The sequence below is a fragment of the Manis javanica genome, chromosome 15 (assembly GCF_040802235.1).
Source record: "Manis javanica isolate MJ-LG chromosome 15, MJ_LKY, whole genome shotgun sequence".
Taxonomy (NCBI): domain Eukaryota; kingdom Metazoa; phylum Chordata; class Mammalia; order Pholidota; family Manidae; genus Manis; species Manis javanica.
This window is the reverse complement of record NC_133170.1, coordinates 67,010,539-67,029,190: the sequence shown is the minus strand read 5'-3', so window position 1 is coordinate 67,029,190 and position 18,652 is coordinate 67,010,539. Positions and strand designations below refer to the sequence as shown.

At 47.3% G+C, this 18,652-nt stretch overlaps 1 protein-coding gene and 1 long non-coding RNA gene across 24 annotated transcripts in view; one reads left to right on the top strand and one right to left on the bottom strand.

Annotated features, from left to right (window-relative positions):
• The window catches only part of PITPNM2 (phosphatidylinositol transfer protein membrane associated 2), a 129,877-nt gene that overhangs the window by 30,536 nt on the left and 80,689 nt on the right, over positions 1-18,652 (bottom strand). For all 23 annotated transcript variants that reach the window (XR_012125453.1, XR_012125452.1, XR_005060226.2 and 20 more), the window contains exon 2: positions 1,469-1,641. Coding sequence is in view for 19 of the 23 variants with exons in the window: in XM_037014221.2 (XP_036870116.1) it covers positions 1,469-1,546 (78 nt within the window). In the remaining 4 variants the exon portion in view is untranslated. The remainder of the gene's footprint in view (positions 1-1,468; positions 1,642-18,652) is intronic.
• LOC140846542 (uncharacterized) lies at positions 7,697-14,371 on the top strand. The gene is made up of 3 exons (XR_012125739.1): positions 7,697-8,166; positions 12,592-12,721; positions 12,801-14,371. It is a non-coding gene; the product is annotated as an uncharacterized lncRNA (long non-coding RNA).

Here is an 18,652-nt window from a genome sequence, read left to right as displayed (position 1 = left end):
AGGGACTTGAGTGGCACTTCTGAAGCAGCCTGGAGCAAACAGCCCCCCGGAGAGGCCAAATTTACTTTCCAATCTCTTCCTAGCCAAGCTCCCCAAGCTGGGGGCTGGTCCAACTCAGGTAGCTTCGATGAGCTCCTCCCAGAAGGGAGCCGGGGTCCTGGGCTCTGCAGGGAGCTTGTAATTAAATCTCCGGCCTGGGCAGAATGTGAGTGCCCACTAAGCAAACCCGGGGTAGATGTGGAAGCCCTGCCAGCTGGCACTCTCCCTGCACTGATGACCCCGTATGATGCCATGATCAGGGTCTGCATGGCAGAGGCTTCCCCGAGGCATCCATATGCCCAGAAGAGCCCCAGCCAGGCCAAGAGCAGGTTCAAAATCAGACCCCCAACCGGGAGGAAGGTTGCCAGGCCAGGCAAAGGGGTGGAGCACCGAGGATGAACAAGAGGCTAGCAAGAGAGCTGACGGGGACTCTGAGGAGCACGCCCCTAGCCAGGCTCCCAGTGGGTAGGAGCTGTGGCCACATCTGGGCCACAAGCAACCAGATCCTGGGGATCCTGAGGCTGTGATCCAGGTGAGTCAGGCCCTGAGTAGGGAGGCCAGTGATGTCTGGGGTGGGGTGGTTGGTATTCTCTAGCTCGTCACAGGAACTTGTCACCCTCGAACTCCTTTGTGACTGTAAGTCAGCCGCACAGCTGACACAACCGTCTCATAGGCAGCCTGGTGCAGTGAGCAGTGTGGGCTTGGGAGGGGGGAGACAGGCTCCGTGTTCCCGGACAAGTTGTCATGGGCCATCTTCTCTGGGCCCCCTGCCTTCCTCTTTGTCATATAGATGTTGTGGCCTGAATGTCTGTGTCCCCCCAGACTCAGAGGTGGAAGCCCTCACCTCCAGTGTGATGGTGTTAGGTCGGGCTTTTGGGACACGATGAGGTCATGAGGGGAGAGCCTCATGCTAGGATTAGTGCCCTTATCAAAGAGACTCCAGGGAGCTCCCTGCCCTTTCCCCCACATGAGAACTCAGAGAGAAGATGGCCGTTTCCAAGCTGGGAGGTGGGCCTCGCCACACTACTTCTGCTGGCACCTTATTTTGGACTCCCAGCCTCTAGAATTGTGAGAAATAAATGTCTGTGGCTTAAGCCCAGCCTGGGGCATCTTACTCCAGTGGCCCAAGCTGACTGAACATGAGGACAGTACCTGGATCAGTGAGATGACAGGGGTGAAAGGCAGTGTTAGTACTGTCAATGCTGTGGACACAATGCTGGCGAGACAATCCAATGCCATAAATACCCAACAGACCCAGCACGCTGCTGTGTGCCTGGCATTGTGCTTAGCAGTCCAGCACAATTCATATGTTTACCAGGAGTCTAATGGGAAGACACTGCTGTGAAGGCCACGACACCACCCCATGCCACACCTGGGCGCTGAGAGCCAGTTGCAGGCCCGGCATGGCCTGCCCGACCCCACCACCCACCTGGATCATGTACAGCTGGGCAATGCGGTACTCCTCCACAGTCATCGGCAGAGGAATCCGATATTCCTTTATGATCATCTTGAAGTCCAAGCCTTCCCGTTGATGGGGAACTGCGTGTTGGGACTTCTAGGCAAGGTTCCTTAAATAACCATGACAGAATTCATCAAGGACCCCTGAGAGAGGAAGAGAAAACAGAAGAGTCACTTTTTGCAAAGGCTGGTGGACACAAAAGCACAGAGGAAGGGCCTGGTCTTGACGCCACCATGTGCCCGTGCCAAGACCTTGAGAGAGCTCCCTCCCCTCCCTAGCCTGCATTTCTCTTGTTTGTTAAGCAATCCTGTAGAAGATGAGCCAACTCAGATCAGCCATGGGGAAATAAGGCCATCCTACTAGTGAGGGCTGTGCAGTAGGGGGGTGGGTGTCACATCCCCTAAGGGGAAGGAACACACACTCTAGTTTTACACTCAGTCTAACAAGCTGCTGCTACAGGCCCCCCAGCACTCTGGAGTAGCTGGAGGCAGGCACAGTAACAGCAGCAAGTGACAGTGGTTGGCCATGGGTAAGACGTCAGGCAAACGAACTATGAAAAACAAAACAAAAAGTCTACAAATCAGCAGTCTAGGCCCCTTCAGTGTTGGAGCAACCAGTTCTGCTCATATCCTAGGTGCAGAGGCATCACATGCTTCCTGGCAGAAGATCCTGAGTTATCAAAAAAAAGTGATCTGAAGTGCAGTTTCAGTTCAATCCAACTATTTATTGACACCTATTCTATAGCCAATGCGGGGCCAGGTCTTGGAGACAGAAGAGAGAACTAAGTTGCATGGGTGAGCTGCATAGCATGTGGATGATACCTCTATCAGGCCATTTAGAAAAACAAACAATGGACTCATAGTAGCTTCTATCTGAGATGACAAGGAATATACCTGATGAAGATTTGTACTGAAAACAATCAAATTTAAAAGCAAACAAAAAAGGCTTAAAGGAGGCATACTCTCAGTGGTCTGGAAACAACCCGTATCATCCCCTGCTGAGAAGGTGGGGGTTCTGCCATAAAGGTATTTGGTTACCCCCAGAAGGAGGATGTGCTGTTAACTGGAAGCTGAGTGAAGGTTCCCAAGACAGGCTGTGGCAGAATCCGATTAGTGTTTTAGAAGGACTATGCCAGGGTCAGCAGTCGGTGAGGTTTTACGGTGACTGAAGGTAGGACACCGGCTCAGTGGTAAGAGAGGCCTGGCCGGGCAGGCAGCCTCTCCCTGACTCTGGCCCCGTGAGGCCTGTGCATCAAGCAGGTTCTAACCCAGTACTGAATAGCTAACGAGATTGGAGAAACCAAATATACTGGAATTCTTGCAATAATCAGTACATAGGGTTAAAACAAATGCTTTAATTAACCACCTAGGGAGAAGGGGTGTGTGGAAGAGATAAATGGGCAGAGGTGTTATTAGCCTAAAATGAGCCCACATTATTTACTTCTTTACAGCAGGTGGGACCAATCAACCCAAAGCCCCCAGCACCAAATTCAAATTCTCATACATGATTGCTTTAAACACACAGTCCAAATAGCATCTTTTAGCTTATTAGAGTACAACCACTTCCATACCCCATGAGACTGTACCCAACTTCTGCTGGCCACAGATATGACGGCCCTGGGGCAAGAAAAGACCCCGAACGAGGGGTTCTGTGACCCAGAGGCTCTCCACCACGCTGCTAAGTGATGTCACCTAGACACACGAGCCCTGTCTGACTCCCCTCCATCCTGGGTGGTGGTCCCACATCTCTGTCTCTGGAAGGTTCTTGTGGGAAGGACTTTCTCTCTCAAGAAACCTAAGTGCCATCCCATGAGCTTTTCATTTCATTACTGCCCCTCTTGGTCCCATCTCTTCCCTGATCAACAGGAACCCCCAAACTTACCATACAGGGGAGGGTGTGAACCCTCCAGAGGCTGTGATCAAGTGCAAACCTAACCTTCCTTCAAGGTAGGTGGGTCCCGCACGCAGCTGGGGCAGGTGTGTTAAGGTGGCCTGAACTCAGCCAGGAGGAGAAAGCAGAGTCTGGGATGGCCCCGCCCGCCTCGAGGCCCGCCTGCCCGGAGGCCCTCCAGTCTGTGTTGAAGTCCGGCTGGAGGCTGAGGCCATGGGACAGAGTCCCGATGGCATCACATCCTTCCACAGGCCGGGTCAGAGAGGCACTAAGCTCACACCCACACGGGCTCCCAGTGGCCTGGAGGGAAGGACAGGTACCCTCTTTGGGAGACCTGACACAAAGGAGAGAGGTGCACACAGAGTTACAGTTAAGTGCCTGGTGACTGAGAACAGGAGAGAGGAGTCAGAACACTAAGCATGACACAAAATGTGATGGGTGGACTTGACTCTGGGACCTGAGGTCAAAACCTGACAATGCCTTTACCAGCCATGGTCCCTGGGAGAAGGCTCTGCCTGCTGAGTCCCAGTATCTCAATATGGACAGAGGGGACAGCACCAGATGCTGCCCAGTCACTGTAGGTGTCACTGTGATTAGAAAAATGCATCCGCCACGGGTGGTGTTTGTCACCCAATTCATGGACTTGGTAAAGGCTTTGTGGGAAGCAGAGCTGCATGCAGGGCTTCCTGGGGTCAGCAGGGCAGGTGAAAAGAGGATGAGCTCCAGGAGAAGCAACAGTACAATCAAGGGCCCTGAGGCAGGAACATCACCATGCCATCCACATGGCCTCCCACTGGTGAGCCCTTCACTGCCATGCTACATCCTACACGGAGGCCAGCCTGCAGCTACTTGCCACAGGGGAAAGACAATGCTCAAGGGTGAGGTGAGACCACTCCCTGCAGTGCTGACAGCCCATCCAAGTGCCCACAAAGCTCGGTGCCCAGGGTAGGGCAGGGGCAGGTAACAAGGGACTGTCCAGCAGTGCTCTCTCTCTCTGGACAGAGAAAAGACACACCCGCCAGACAAGGCATGCCCATAAAGCAGAAGCTTCAGAGCCACATTTCCACATGGAAGCAAACACCATCCTTCAAGTAGCCCCCAGAGAAGGCCTGCGGTCACCCATGTCCGGCCTGGCTCCCCTCTGGGAAGCCATCAGACCTCTGCAGCCCCTCAAGACTCTCCTGGCAAGAGGAGAAGAACTGAGGAGATGAACATGAGAGACCTCTGAATGCTGGCCACTTTGGGGGTCACCTTCCAAGGAGATCACACTGAAAGGGTCTTATTAAACACCAGCATTTTATTTAGTTAAGAAAGAATGTCAGGTCTGTTTCTTTCCAGCTACACCCACACCAGTCAGCTCAGAAACCTATCCTTCAACAGGATGTTGAAGATGGTAGGGTAGGAGCATTTCCATCCTATTGCCCTCCCTTGAAAACACCGCCACTGACAGAGAGTGAAGTCGCCACAGCTGCTGACATGAGGCATCGTCACACCCCCGACACCACGACGTCCAAACTGGGAGAAGGAACATGCTGAGAGCTAATGTGCCACCTTGGGCCCCTAAATAAATGTCACCCCTGAAAGGCATGGCCATCCTCCTCACAGTGGAATGATGAAACCTAGGGCTGTGATGCCCCCCACGAGAGGAGGCATCTCCCTGTCTTTTGTTTTTCACTTTTTATTGCAGTATTACATACAAACAAAAAAAAATGCAAGTGAGTATAGATATATTTTCACAAACTGAACACACCTATACGACCAGCACCCAGGTTAAGAAACAGAAAATTAACAACCCCAGAAGCTTGCCTGGTGTTACCTTTTGGTCACATCTCCTCAACTAGATAACCACTGTACTGCCTTTTGCCTGTTTTGTACTTTGTTTTAGGTTGATGCCTATGAATTGCCAATATCCAACTGTCTTTGACCCACAGAACCAGCACTTTCACATGGAGTCATACCACGTGTGCTCTTTTAAGTCTGGCTTCTTTTGATCAAAACCATGTTCACCGTTGTTGCACACAGCTGTAGATTGTTCATTCTCACTGCTGTCTAGACACAGAAAGTTAAAAAATGAACTATTTGACAACAGAAAGAGATGAAAGCTGTAAGGTGAGTTAGCAAAGCTCACAGGGAAAATAGGGAAGAAAAAAATATATATCACATTTTAAAAAAAAGATAAACAATGAATAAATAGACAAAGCAGAGCACAAACAACTAGAAATGTGGTAGGTGGGATGGAGGAAATCACACAACATTAAATGGAGAAGACTAGTAAGACAAAATGACACATGGGCAGCAAAAGAAATCCAAAATATACATAAATGATGTGATTCCTGAAGAAAAGTTAGAATAATAGAACTGGGGAAGAAAGTATTCAAATGTATAATGGACAATTCCCTGAAAAAAGACGTGACTCTACATATTTAACTGCCATTCTATGTCCCAGGAAAATTTGATGGTGTAATTAACACCAAGACATCCTTAAAAAGTTACTGACCTTGAAGTATAAAGAGAGAACCATACAACTAAGGGGCACAGAGAGATGGGTTGAAGAGAATCAGAATCCTCTACAGCAATACAATTTCAGAAAACAGTGGAACAAGATCTACAGTTCTATGAGAAAGATATTGTGAACCAGAATTTTATGTCCAGCTAAACAATCCTTTGAGTATAAAGTTAATAGACATTCTGAAACATGAATTAGGGACTTAGACATCCATAAGGTATTAAAAAAAAATCAGCTGATGCTGAAATCTAACCAACCAAAAGATAAAGCAAAATAAGTTCACCAATGGAGGAATCCTGGTGAATACTGAATTAATATTAATATTTTAAATCAGAGCAATTATGGTTATTGAATAGAATATAAAAACCTCAACAATGTAAACAAAATAGCAGAACTAACAAAAATTGAGAGTGGAAGAACAGAGATGGATGATAATTTCTTTAACTTCCTTAGCATGGAAGTTGGTTCATTCTGTAGGTTAAAAAATTAATGGGGGATGATAGAGCACAGGAATTTTTAGGGCAGTGGAACTGTTCTGTATGATACTACAATGGTGGGTAAATGTCATTATACACTTGTCAAAAATCAGAATGTACAACACAAAGGGTGACCCCTAATATAAACTATGGAGTTTGAATGATAATGATGTGTCAACCAACATAGGCTCATCAGTTGTAACCAATGTGCCACCCTGGTGGCGATGATGACGATGGGGCTGTACATGTGTACCATCCTCTCAATTATACTCTGAAATTAAAATTGCTCTAAAAAATTAAGTTTATTATTAAAAGTATTAATGATTCCAACCCTTTACAAGTTTTCCTCTCAGGAAGTAGATTAGAGGTTACTGGGGCTTGGGAAAAGGAGGCACGGAGAGTCACAGTTTAATGGTTATGGAGTTTCTATTTGGGGGATGAATAAGTTTTGGAAATGGTAGTGGTTGATGGTTGCACAACATTGTAAATGTATTAATGCCACAAAATTGTACACATAAAAATGGCTAACATGGCAAATTTTATTTTATATACTTGCCACAATTTAAGAAAATAACTATATCAAAATCTGTTGAATTGTACATGCTAAATGAGTAAATTGTATGGTGTGTGAATTACATCTCAATAGAGCTGTTCAAAAAGTTTTTCCTTTTACACCCTTAACTTTAACCTTGTAGGAACCATTATCACTTACAATGAGGAAGTGTTTTTCTGAAGTTTAGGAATTATTTTAAAAACATGCAAATGGATGATTTGTCTTCAGTTATATTCAAGAAAAATCTAATTTGATTTTTATTTTGAAAATGCATGTAAGTATGGTCCATTTTTATAAAACAGTTATTACTACTCTATATATGACTGTTTGTATAGAGTCTGGAATGATGTTCACTGCATGGTGGTGAGGATTATCTCAGATCGCTACAATTTTGGGCAATTTTTACTTGCACTTTTCTATATTACTTAACTTTTCACAAGGCAGCCACAGTGGAGTTTGAGTACTATGTGTAAAACCAGCTAGAGAAAGGCAGTCAATGCAGTTGTTAAAATCACAGACTTGGAGTCAGCCAGGCCTTCCACCACATCCCAGCTGTTACTGTGGACAAATTGCTTAATCTCTTTGATCTTTCATTTTATCTTCTACAAAATAGGAGTGAGAACAGCATCCACCCTGTTGGGCTGCCTTGTGGATTAAATGAAATAATGCACAGAAAATGCTTAGCCTGGTTCCAACCAGCATTCAACTAGCAATTAGGAGGTGCTGTGCTGAACAGGGTCTGGAAGGCAGATGCTTGGGCTCCCTGGCTGGGTTCTTAGCCCAGATGCAGACACTAAACCACCAACATCAGGGAAAGGCAGCCCAGCATCCAGGGCATGGACGTCCAAAGGACAAATGGCCCCTTGGCAGGTCCTGATTAGCTTTGTAGCCAGAATGTACGCCTACCAGGGACGAACAGGTCCCCTTGCTTTCTGCCTGGTTGAGCCTTAAGCAAGGCGCACAGGCAGACCCCAGCCCATAATGAAGAAGGCCGTGCAACCTGTGCGGTTGCCTGTCTGATACCTCCTCACCCAGAGGCTGAACCCTCAGACAATCTCATTACACCCACTCCGGCTGCCTGGGTGCAGGAGACAGACACACATTTCATCCCCTGGCTGGAGTCGTGATGGGTTAGACAGAATTATATTTTACTGTTTTCCACAGGGCAGCTTTCCGGGCCTGGCACTGGGAAGGAAGAAAGGAAAACACAAGGCTCCAGAGGTCCTTCTGTGAGGGAAGCCAGGTAAGGAGTCTGGGTGACCTTTGTGCAGGAAACACACCCACATGCACATCCATGTGGGCCCTCTCCAGGGAGGGCAGGGATGAGCCCAGAGGGCCCCCAGTATGCCACTTGGTCCCTGGTCTCTAGAAAAGCCTTGAGTTTCCAGAACCTCTGCATTCACGGCCCTAAACAGGGCCCCAGCCTCTGTGATCATGGATATCTGAGGAAACAGCAAGGCCAGATGGCATCAGAGTGGGGGCCACTGGGAGCAAGACCAGTCATGGACAAGGTACATGGCCCAGGCTGTGGCCACAGGCAGATGGGGGGAGGCAATGGCACCCTGCCCCTCTCCTCAGGCAGCCTGTCCCAGCAGAACCCACATGGTGAGGACAGAGCAGGGGCTGGCAGATGAATGAGAACTAGAGTCAAGGGCAGGACAGCTGCTGGGGCCGGCCCAGCTGGGAGCCTGAAGGTCTCCAGGGGCCACTCCTCTACCCCAGCCCCCCACCCTCAGCATGTTGGGGGAACACAAAGCCAAGGTGACGGAAACAGCTTCAAGCTCAAAGGGACAGGGAGGCCAGGCTGCAGGGACCGTGGCACGGACAGTGGGTGACGAGGCTTTGGCTCACAGGGCGGGTGACTGAGCAGGGAGGCAAACCGGCTCCTCCGAGCAGAGCCTACAGTGAGGCGCCTGAATGGGAAGCAAGGGAATTGAGTTTGCAGAACTTAATCTGTTTTTCCATGGTTAACTGGGGCTTGACGTCACAGAGGGAATTCAGGAGTGAGACTGGGCAGGGCCAGTGATGGGTGCGATCTGTCCAGATGAGATTCAGCTGCGTACTGGCCATTAGGTGTGGAAGCCACTCCTGCCAGGCCAGCAGGGCCACCGCCACAACAGTGGGGGCTGGTGGGCAGGGAAGAAAGGGCCCTTGGGATTAAAACTCTATGAGTCTGGTGCACCCCTTCAGGTTCCCTTGGATCTCTCCTCTGCTTTCTCCAGGAAATCGCTGCCTCTGCTCTCAGCTTCCCAGCTCGCCAGGCCTGGGGTGGGGTCAGGGTGCATATGCATGAAGTTAGCACCTATCAGCTATCCCTCTGTCCCCTAAGGGTAAAAGCAGGAGTAGGCCTACCAAAGTCAGAGCTCAGGATCCTGGACTTCTTTGAAAGGAGGACACAGCCTCTCCCCCAGGCTGGCCGAAGCAATGAAGGCGGGGGGTGCCCCAGTGAAGGGCCTGGGCACCCCTGAAGTCACCAACATCCCGGGGAAGGCATAAATCTCACCATTATGCACTCTAGTGCCAAGCTGGGGATGACTGCCAAGCCACTGCAGGACTCTGCCGTCAGACCCCAGAGGACGGTGGCCGCCGGGGGGCACTGCAGGGCATATAGTGCTCTGCAGGATGGGGATGGTGGGGGCCCGCAGAAAAGCTTGAGGGTTTTAGAGCATTTCACCTGTAACACCTCAACACAAACAGCAGCCAGGGGTTTAGTGGGAGGACTTTTAACCTCATTGGCACAGAGAGCAGAGTAGGCTCAGAGAGGGTTTGCACCCTACTCAAGGCAGCCTCGGTTTAGGGGTGATCGGCACTCCCATTTCACAACTCTTACTTCCTTACTGGACCTGCCAGCTCCAACCTCGCTTGTCCAAAGAAGGGAGGGGAGACCTGAGCATGAGGACACTGAAGCTGAGATCCAGATGCCCCAGGACGGGTACGAGGAGCAGCAGCCAGAACCCCCCACTGTCGTTCATGGTTCTTGGGGACCCTGCTGGTCACTGCTGCCACAAACATCACCACGCTGGCCTCCAGGGAGTGTTCCCCACAGTCAGCACTGAGTACATACAGATCAGACAAGGCTGGGCATTCAGAGAGCCACTGGACACAGAAGTGACAGCAGAGACACACCCAGAGAGACCAGGCTGATGGTGCCATGTCAGCAGTGCTTGCGCCCCCTCACCTAAGGTCCTGCATCTGGGTCTTCCAGGAGCATTCAGGCCTCAGATGTGAGCTCCCCTTTGAAGGGAGAAGGCCCTAGGGTACAGTACAAGGCAGACGGAGGGAGGCCTCCCCTCCCCGCCCACCTCCACACTCAGAGGCAGGAGAATTTCCAGGCAGGGAGGGCCCTGGGTAAGCTGATGTAGGCATAGGGTGTGGCTCATTAGCAGACCCCACCCCCAAGCACCTCACTCATCAACCCCCTAGGGACACGGAAGCTTTAGGGCACTGGGGGTACTAGGAGGAGAGTTGGGATTTTCACCCAAACTGGTGAGGACCCTTTGCCATGGTACTATGATGTGACAATGATCACGTATTGTAAACACAGGACAATCCCAGCCAACAGCGCTGAGTGTGAACTGCTCGGCCAACCTGGCCTCGGGTTTGGAGCAGACACCACAGGGGCCAGCACCTGGTAATCTTGCTACACTGACCCAGTGCCCACACCGCCCATGGGCTATTTCATACCTTCTCCATGCTCTCCCTTTGTTTTCTCAAATTCCCACCACGGAATCCTCAACCCACCTGCACTGCCCACTCCATTAGAGTGGCTGAACATCTTAGCTCCCCCAGAGGGCTGACCTGCCAACCTCTCAGGCACTGGGTCCCATCCTTGTCATTTAAGAACTTCCTCCTCCTGCAGTTGACCCTCTGCCAGCAGTTTTTGCCTCTACAGTTTTGCCCCTGCCCCCTCTGAATAGAAACATACAAAAAATTGCTCCCATATTTACACAAATGAAACAAAACCCCAAAGCCCTCCTAACCCCCATTCTTCTGGGGACCACCCTGTCTCTCTGCTCCCTTTACAGCAAAGATCCTCACAAGAGTTAGCTGTACTTGCCTCCACAGTCTCACCTCCCAATTTCTTCCCAACCCACTTGAACCTACCACTTCACTGAAACTGCACTGCTCAAGGTCACCAGAGGCCTGTGTGACCAAGCCGGTGGCCAATTCTCCATCCTCATCACACCCAGCCCTTCGTTAACCCCTGCATTTAATACCTACTGATGGAGCAAGTGCAGAACGTGGGCAGGTAGCCTAGCCCTTGAATAGGTTTCTGCCTGAGCAAGCTTTTCCTCTTTGCTCAGCCAACATACCCATCAACAAACGTCTGTTTAGAGCCAACTGTGTGTAAGATTTCAGTTGGCTTTGAGCCTATCAGCCTTTGGCTGAAGATTATGATTTTTTTGTTGTTCCAAAAAACCCAGCCAGTACTGTCCAGCCTGCACATAGCCCTGCTGGACTGACCTCAAGTCTAGAGGGGCTCAAACTCCATGTTAGGGTTTCAGGAGCCACTGTCCCCAGTCCTGTGCCCTTGAGCCTATCTTACTCCTGGTACCCGCAGCTCTAAGACCCCCAGCTCCTTCTGCAGCAGCTACAGCCCAGTGGGATGCAAGGCACAGGGAAGCACTAAAGCCCTTCAGCTCTAGGAAACTGCCCACCACTCCCTATAGTGCCTAAAACTGTGTTTCCCAAACTTGCTGGATCCCAGTGACCACATGGAGTGCTCTTTAAAGATACACATTCTGGAGTGAGAATCTGGGGTGAGAGCTGGAGTGAGAGCCTTAGCCCCACTGCTTCTCCACACCCCAGTTCTTTATGTGCAGCGCTAAGAGGAGGCAGGAGAAAACTGTTGCTTGTCCAGTCCTGATTCTCCTGGAGACACTACCAGGTCTGATGAAACCCTATACCCAACACGTGGAAAACCAGCCTTTCTACTGGGTCCCTTGGCTTATAAACCCCTTCAATCATTTTATAGTCAGACTACCTGAATCAGTTATGAGTTACAGAATCCTCACTACTACCTTTGGTTAGACAGATTACCCCCATTTGTCTATTTGTTTTATTGACATGTAATTCACATACCAATACAATTCACCTTTGAAAGTGTACAATTCAGTGTTTTTAGTATATTCACAGAGTTGTGCAACCATCACCATAATCTAATTCCAGAACATTTCCTCACCCCAAAAGGAAACCTTGTGCCCATCAGCACTCACTCCTACCCTCTGCCCTGTAGACATTAATCTACTTCACGTCTAGGGATTTGCCTATTCTGGACATTTCATTTAAATGGGATCATACAATATGTGGCCTTTGGTATCTGGCTTCATTTATTTAGCACAATGCTTTCAAAGTGTTTCCATGTTGTAGCATGTGTGTAGTATCTCCTTCCTTTTTATAGCAAAATAATATTCTACTTCAACTGCCATTGTGCCCATTTTTATAGCTGGGGAAACAGGCTCATGTCATTAAGGCACCTCAGTTCCCCTACTCAGCAAGTGCTGGAGTCACATTTATCCTTCTGTGCAGCCAAGAGAGAAATGACATAAGAACCAAACAACTGTCATCTAAATTTACATCAATTTATATAAATCTACATCCCTAGCATTAATAATAGAAAATTTTATGGTTTACAAATGCTTTTAGCTTCATATTCTGGCTTTTTCAGATCAATCCTCCAAGGTGGAAAAGGCAAGTGTGCCCATTTTTGGAAGGAAGCAGAAACGTGAGTGGTCTAATCAAGGCTAGAGATACGCACTGATGGATTAATGGTGGCTACATTCAAGCCTGGATGTAATGTAAGCAAACACAATAGCATTAATACTTTTTTACAAAGATGTATGATTTAGAGAAATTATTTTTGTTTTTTTCTTTCAGATTATTTTGTAGTGAATGTAAACCATGGAGCTGATGGACAACCCCACATAAATCCATCTGAGAGTGATTACTTGGTTTTATTTTAATGTTTCTGGGTGACCTCCTGGAAATAAAGGTTGGTGTTTCTTTCAAAATATAGTACAGACTCCTTGGTTCCAGCCTCAATCTACTGCGTTGCCAAGGGGCCTGGGAATATGTATTTAACAAGTTCTCTAGGTGACTTAGACCTGATGTGGAATATTATTCATCCTTAAAAAGGATGGGGATTCCGACACCTGGGCCTGCCCCCTGCCTCGCTGTGCTCTAGCCACCTGGCTGCTTCCTTTTCCTGATTTTAAGCCAGGCTAATTCCCCATTCTGGACCTCTGATACACCTAATAAATGCCTATCCTATACCCCAGGCCTTGGCACAGCTGGCTCCTTGTCACGATCCAGACCTTAGTCCAGATGCTGTGCCTGCTCCTTTGGGGGGCACCCCCCGCTGCCCTGCTCAAGCCCATGGCTCACCAATCTCTGGAATGATCTATTTGTACACTGCCCCCCTTCCCCATGGCACAGACCACCTCATGCCAGGACCTTGCCTGTCTGATTTGTGGCAAGAAGAATGTCTGGGCAGATGAAAGACAGCAAGTCTGGCCTATCTGTCTTTTCATTCTCAGCAGGCGCTAGGGAGCCTGCCACTCAGTAGGTACTCAAGAAGGTTTGCTTGGCTGATGTTCCCAAAACCCTTCTGCAGGCAGATAATGCCACTAAGCCTCCAAAGTGCTAATTACAAACTGCTCTGTTAGCTGTTCCTCAGAACAACTCAAAGATTCTCCAAGAATAGAGCACCCTCCTTGCTGTGTCCCTGGAATGACGAACCCAGTGTCTTGACAGCGTCTGTGACTCAGACTGTTCATGAAGCCAGATTTGCCACCCTCTAAGAGTGTGCACAGGGGCACAAACCTCAGACAGAGGGCTGGATGCTATTATTCATGGCTGTGGCAGGGTGGGGGGTTGGGGGGCATCTGGGGCCAACTTGGCCTCCTTCCCATAGGGTGAGTTTGTGAGAAACAAGCCTGGCCCTGAATGTGATCCGGCAATGTGAGGAAATCCATAAGACCTTCAGTGGTGGCCACCACCTCTCTAATGAACACAGAGCATTAGAATTTATCACACGTGGCTGCTACATTGTCATTGGAAAGTCAATGCTCAAAAGCAGCCAGGGTAAGGTGGGAAGAGGAAGGCCCAGGGGGGCTGAGTTATTTAATGTGGCCACATAGTGAGTCAAGAGCAGAATGGTACTAGAATCCATATTTCCTGGCCTGTGATCAGGGCTTGATCTACTGTGCCCTTGGATAAGTAAGGGTCCTAGTACCTCCGACCACCAACAGTTGGGTTCAAATACTCAACTCAGAAGGGAGCAAGCAGGCAGAGCTGGATTCTGGTTTAAAAGGCCCAGCCGCGGAGAAGCTGTGTACATGTCTGCACATGCAAATCCACATGTCTACAACTTTGCCCAAGTCTTGCTCCCTCTCAATGGGTAAGTGGTGTGGCCTATATTATAGCCAGGCCTCCCAGGACTGATGGGGAACATGACATGCCTGGAAAATTTCCCAGTTAACTGGCTCTTCTTTACAGAGCTATTAGCTTCCCTCATCACCCCATAAAATCCTCCCACCAGGGAGGGAGAGAGGGTACAAAGAAAACACAAAGGGAAAAAAAAAAACCAGTTCAAACTTGGAAAGCCCCATGGGTGCATAACTTGGGAAGAGGTAACTGGTTGCCTGGTTCAGCTGCACAGGTTGTGCACTGCCCAAGTCCAAGTGGTGGCATGTTCATGGCCTATAATAAGACTGGCACTCCCTTAAGTTGGGCAGTATAGGAAAAGGGCCCTGCCAATGTTTCAATCATCTCAAGTCCCACTCTTCATGGATACCTTGTCCTATCATGAAGACCTCTCACTTCTCAGGTACTGCCCATTAATAAACTGTGGGTAGGAAGAACCCACCAGGTTGGGAAGGATTCAAGGTAAAGAGTTTGGCATCCCCAGAGTCATTCTGGGGGCTGGGCTGGAATCTAGCTCTAAGTGCAGGACCTGGAAGAAGAATTAGCCAATGTTTATGAGCTGAATCTCCAGCATTCTCTCCCCTCTCTCCAAACTACTCTCCATTCCTGCCTCTGTCCTTCATCAATACTGGAAAATTCTCAGTGATGATCTCTTCAAGCAGAGCCTCTGACTTACTTTTCTCTTCTCTTTCTGGAGCTCTAATTAGAGGGATGTTAGGCGTTCTCCCTTTCCATGTGCCTTCTCTACAGCTTTCTCCTCTTTTCAGTGTTGCATTCTGGATGATTTTTTCACATCTGGCTTCCAGTTATTAATCCTTTCTTTGGCTATGACTACTCTGCTATTGAGTTCTGTTTGGTTCTTTTTCAAATATGCTTCATCATTTTTTTATAGCTTTATATTCCCTGCATATGTTTCAACAATGACTTTTATTTATTTAAATGCATCAGAGAATTCTTTTATCACCTATGCCCAAATACTGTTGTAACTGGACCTGGGGGTCTGTTTCTGCTGTAGAATGTTCGTGCTAGTGCTGGTGCTGCCTCATGTTGCTTTACCTCCTTATGCTCAGTTATTTTGGACTATGAACTGCTCATTTTCTGTGGAGGTTATTTGTAGAAATCCTTTGGGACTTAGGACAAGGGTCTGTCTTTTCTGAGAAGATTTATATTTGCTTCACCAAAACGTCTGGGTTACTTTCCATCTGAGATCTTGCTAAATTCCCAGTTAGTGGTTATTTTGAACTGCCTCAGTTTGAGTTCACCCTGCTCACTCTTCTATTCTTCCTACAGGGAAAATAGTGAGTGTATTTGTTTCCTGGGGCTGCTGTCACAAAGTACCACAAACCGGGTGGCTTTAAACAATATAAATTTATTATCTCACAGTTCTGGAGGCCAGAAGTCTAAAGTTAAGATGTCAGGAAGGTTGGTTCCTTGTCCACGCTCCTCTCCTAGCTCCCATAAGTAGTTGGCAATCCTTGGCACTCCTTAGCCTGCAGCTATATCACTGTGATTCCACCTCAGTTGTCACATGGCCATCTCCCTGTGGGTCTCTGGCACCGTGTCTTCACATGACCTTCTTAGAGGACACCAGTCACTGGATTTAGGGCCCATTTTACTCCCATTAGGACCTCATCTTAACTCAATTCCATCTACAAAGACCCTATTTCCCAATATGGTAATGTTCACAGGTACTGGGGGTTGGGACTTTGACATCTCTTTTGTAAGGACACAATTCAAGCTACTCTTCCCACCAGGTTATACCCTCTCTGAGCACTTGGACTTTATAATCTGCACTTTCTTCTCAGCCTGGCTTGGCTTTAAAAACATTCCTGTGTCAAAATTAAAGGAGACATCAATAAATGGAAATACATCTGTGCTCATGGACAGGAAGACTATTAAGACAATATTAATTGTCAAAATAGCCATCCTACCTAAAGCAATCTACAGATTCAATGCAATCCCTATCAAAATACCAAGAGCATTCTTCAACAAACAAATAGTTCTAAAATTCCACTAAAGACCCCAAATAGCCAAAGCAATCCTGAGAAGGAAGGATAAAGCTGGGGGGATTATGCTCCCCAACTTCAAGCTCTACTACAAAGCCACAGTAATGAAAACAATTTGGTACAGGCACAAGAACAGACCCATAGATCAATGGAAAAGAATAGAGAGCCCAGATATAAACCCACACATATATGGCCAATTAATATATGATAAAGGAGCCATGGATACACAACAGGGAAATGACAGCCTCTTCAACAAAGGGTGTTGGCAAAACTGAACAGCTACATGAAAGAGAATGAAACTGGATTATTGTCTAACTTCAGACACAAAGTAAACTTAAAATGGATCAAAGTCCTGAATGTAAGTTATGAAACCTTTTTTAAAACTCAGAAGAAAACAGGCAAAAATCTCTTACATATAAACATGAGCAACTTTTTCCTGAACACATCTCCTCAGGCAAGGGGAACAAAAGCAAAAGTGAACAAATGGGACTACATCAAACGAAAAAGCTTCTGTACAGCAAAGGATGCCATCAGTAGGACAAAAAGGCATCCTACAGTATGGGAGAATGTATTTATAAATGACAGATCTGACAAGGGGTTAACATCCAATATATATAAAGAGCTCACATACCCAAAAAGCAAATAACTTGATTGAAAAATGGGTGGAGGATCTGAACAGACAGATGCTCCACATCACTAATTATCAGGGAAACGCAAATTAAAACTACAATGAGATATCACCTCACACCAGTTAGGATGGCCAAAATCCAAAAGACAAGGAACAACAAATGCTGGCCAGGATGAGGGGAACACTCCTACAGTGTTGGTGGGAATGTAAATTAGTTCAACCACTGTGGAAAGCAGTATGGAGGTTCCTCAAAAAACTAAAAATAGAAATATCATTTAATCCAGTCATTCCACTCGTAGGAATTTACCTGAAGAAAACAAGATCCCAAATTCAAAAAGACATATGCACCCCTATGTTTATCGCAGCACTATTTACAATAGCCAAGATATGGAAGCAACCTAAGTGTCCATCAGTAGATGAATGGATAAAGAAGATGTGGTACATATACACAGTGGAATACTATTCAGCCATAAGAAAGAGAAAAATCCTACCATTTGGAACAACATGGATGGAGCTAGAGGGTATTATTCTCAGTGAAATAAGCCAGGTGAAGAAAGACAAGTACCAAATGATTTCCCTCATTTGTGGAGTATAACAGCAAAGCAAAACTGAAGGAACAAAACAGCAGCAGACTCACAAGGGACAAGTGGTCACCAAAGGGAAGGGGCTGGAGATGGTGGGTGGAGAGGGAGGAAGAAGGGGGTTAAGGGGCCTTATGATCAGCACACATACTATAAGGGGGCACGGGGAAGGCAGTATAGCAGAGAAGACAAGTAGTCACTCTATAGCATCTTACTATGCTGGTGGACAGTGACTGCAATAGGGTGCGGGGGTGGGGGGTTGATAATATGGGTGAATGTAGTAACCACAATGTTGCTCATGTGAGAACTTCATAAGATTGTATATCAATGCTATTTTAATAAAAAACAAACAAAAACAAAAAAAAAAGATTTTCCTCTGTCCACTACAGCACACTGGCTTCCTCTGCCACCTCAATAACGGGGACCTGGCCCATTGAAGCCTTACCTGAAAATACAGTCAGGGCCAGTAGGTAGGAAAGGACAGCATGACCAAGTACTCTGGCACTCTCTCAGCAGTGTGCAAATGGCATCCCTTTGTCTATTTTAGTATGAAAACAAACTTAATTTTCAGCAATTTAACTACTACTAAAAAAGAAAAAAACAGCCAACAGTCAACATAGTTAATTAGCTGAAGTTTTTCTAATACTGAATCTTCCTTCCAGTCTTGGGAGAAACCTTACTTGGTCGTGCTGTCTTATCATCCTAATACTCAGCTGAATTAAAATGTGCTAATATTAAGGACACCATCAGCAGAACAAAAAGGTATCCGACAGTATGGGAGAATATATTTGTAAATGACTCATCTGATAAGGGGTTAACATCCAAAATATATAAAGAATTCATATTCTTCAACACCCGAAAAACAAAAAACCCGATCAAAAACTGGGCAGAGGACCTGAACAGACACTTCTCCAAAGAAGAAACACAAATAACCAACAGGCATATGAAAAGATGCTCCACGTCACTAATCATCAGGGAAATGCAAATTAAAACCACAGTGAGGTAACACCTCACACCAGTTAGAATGGCCACTATCCAAAAGTCAAGAAATATCAAATGCTGGCAAGTGCGCAGAGAAATAGGAACCCT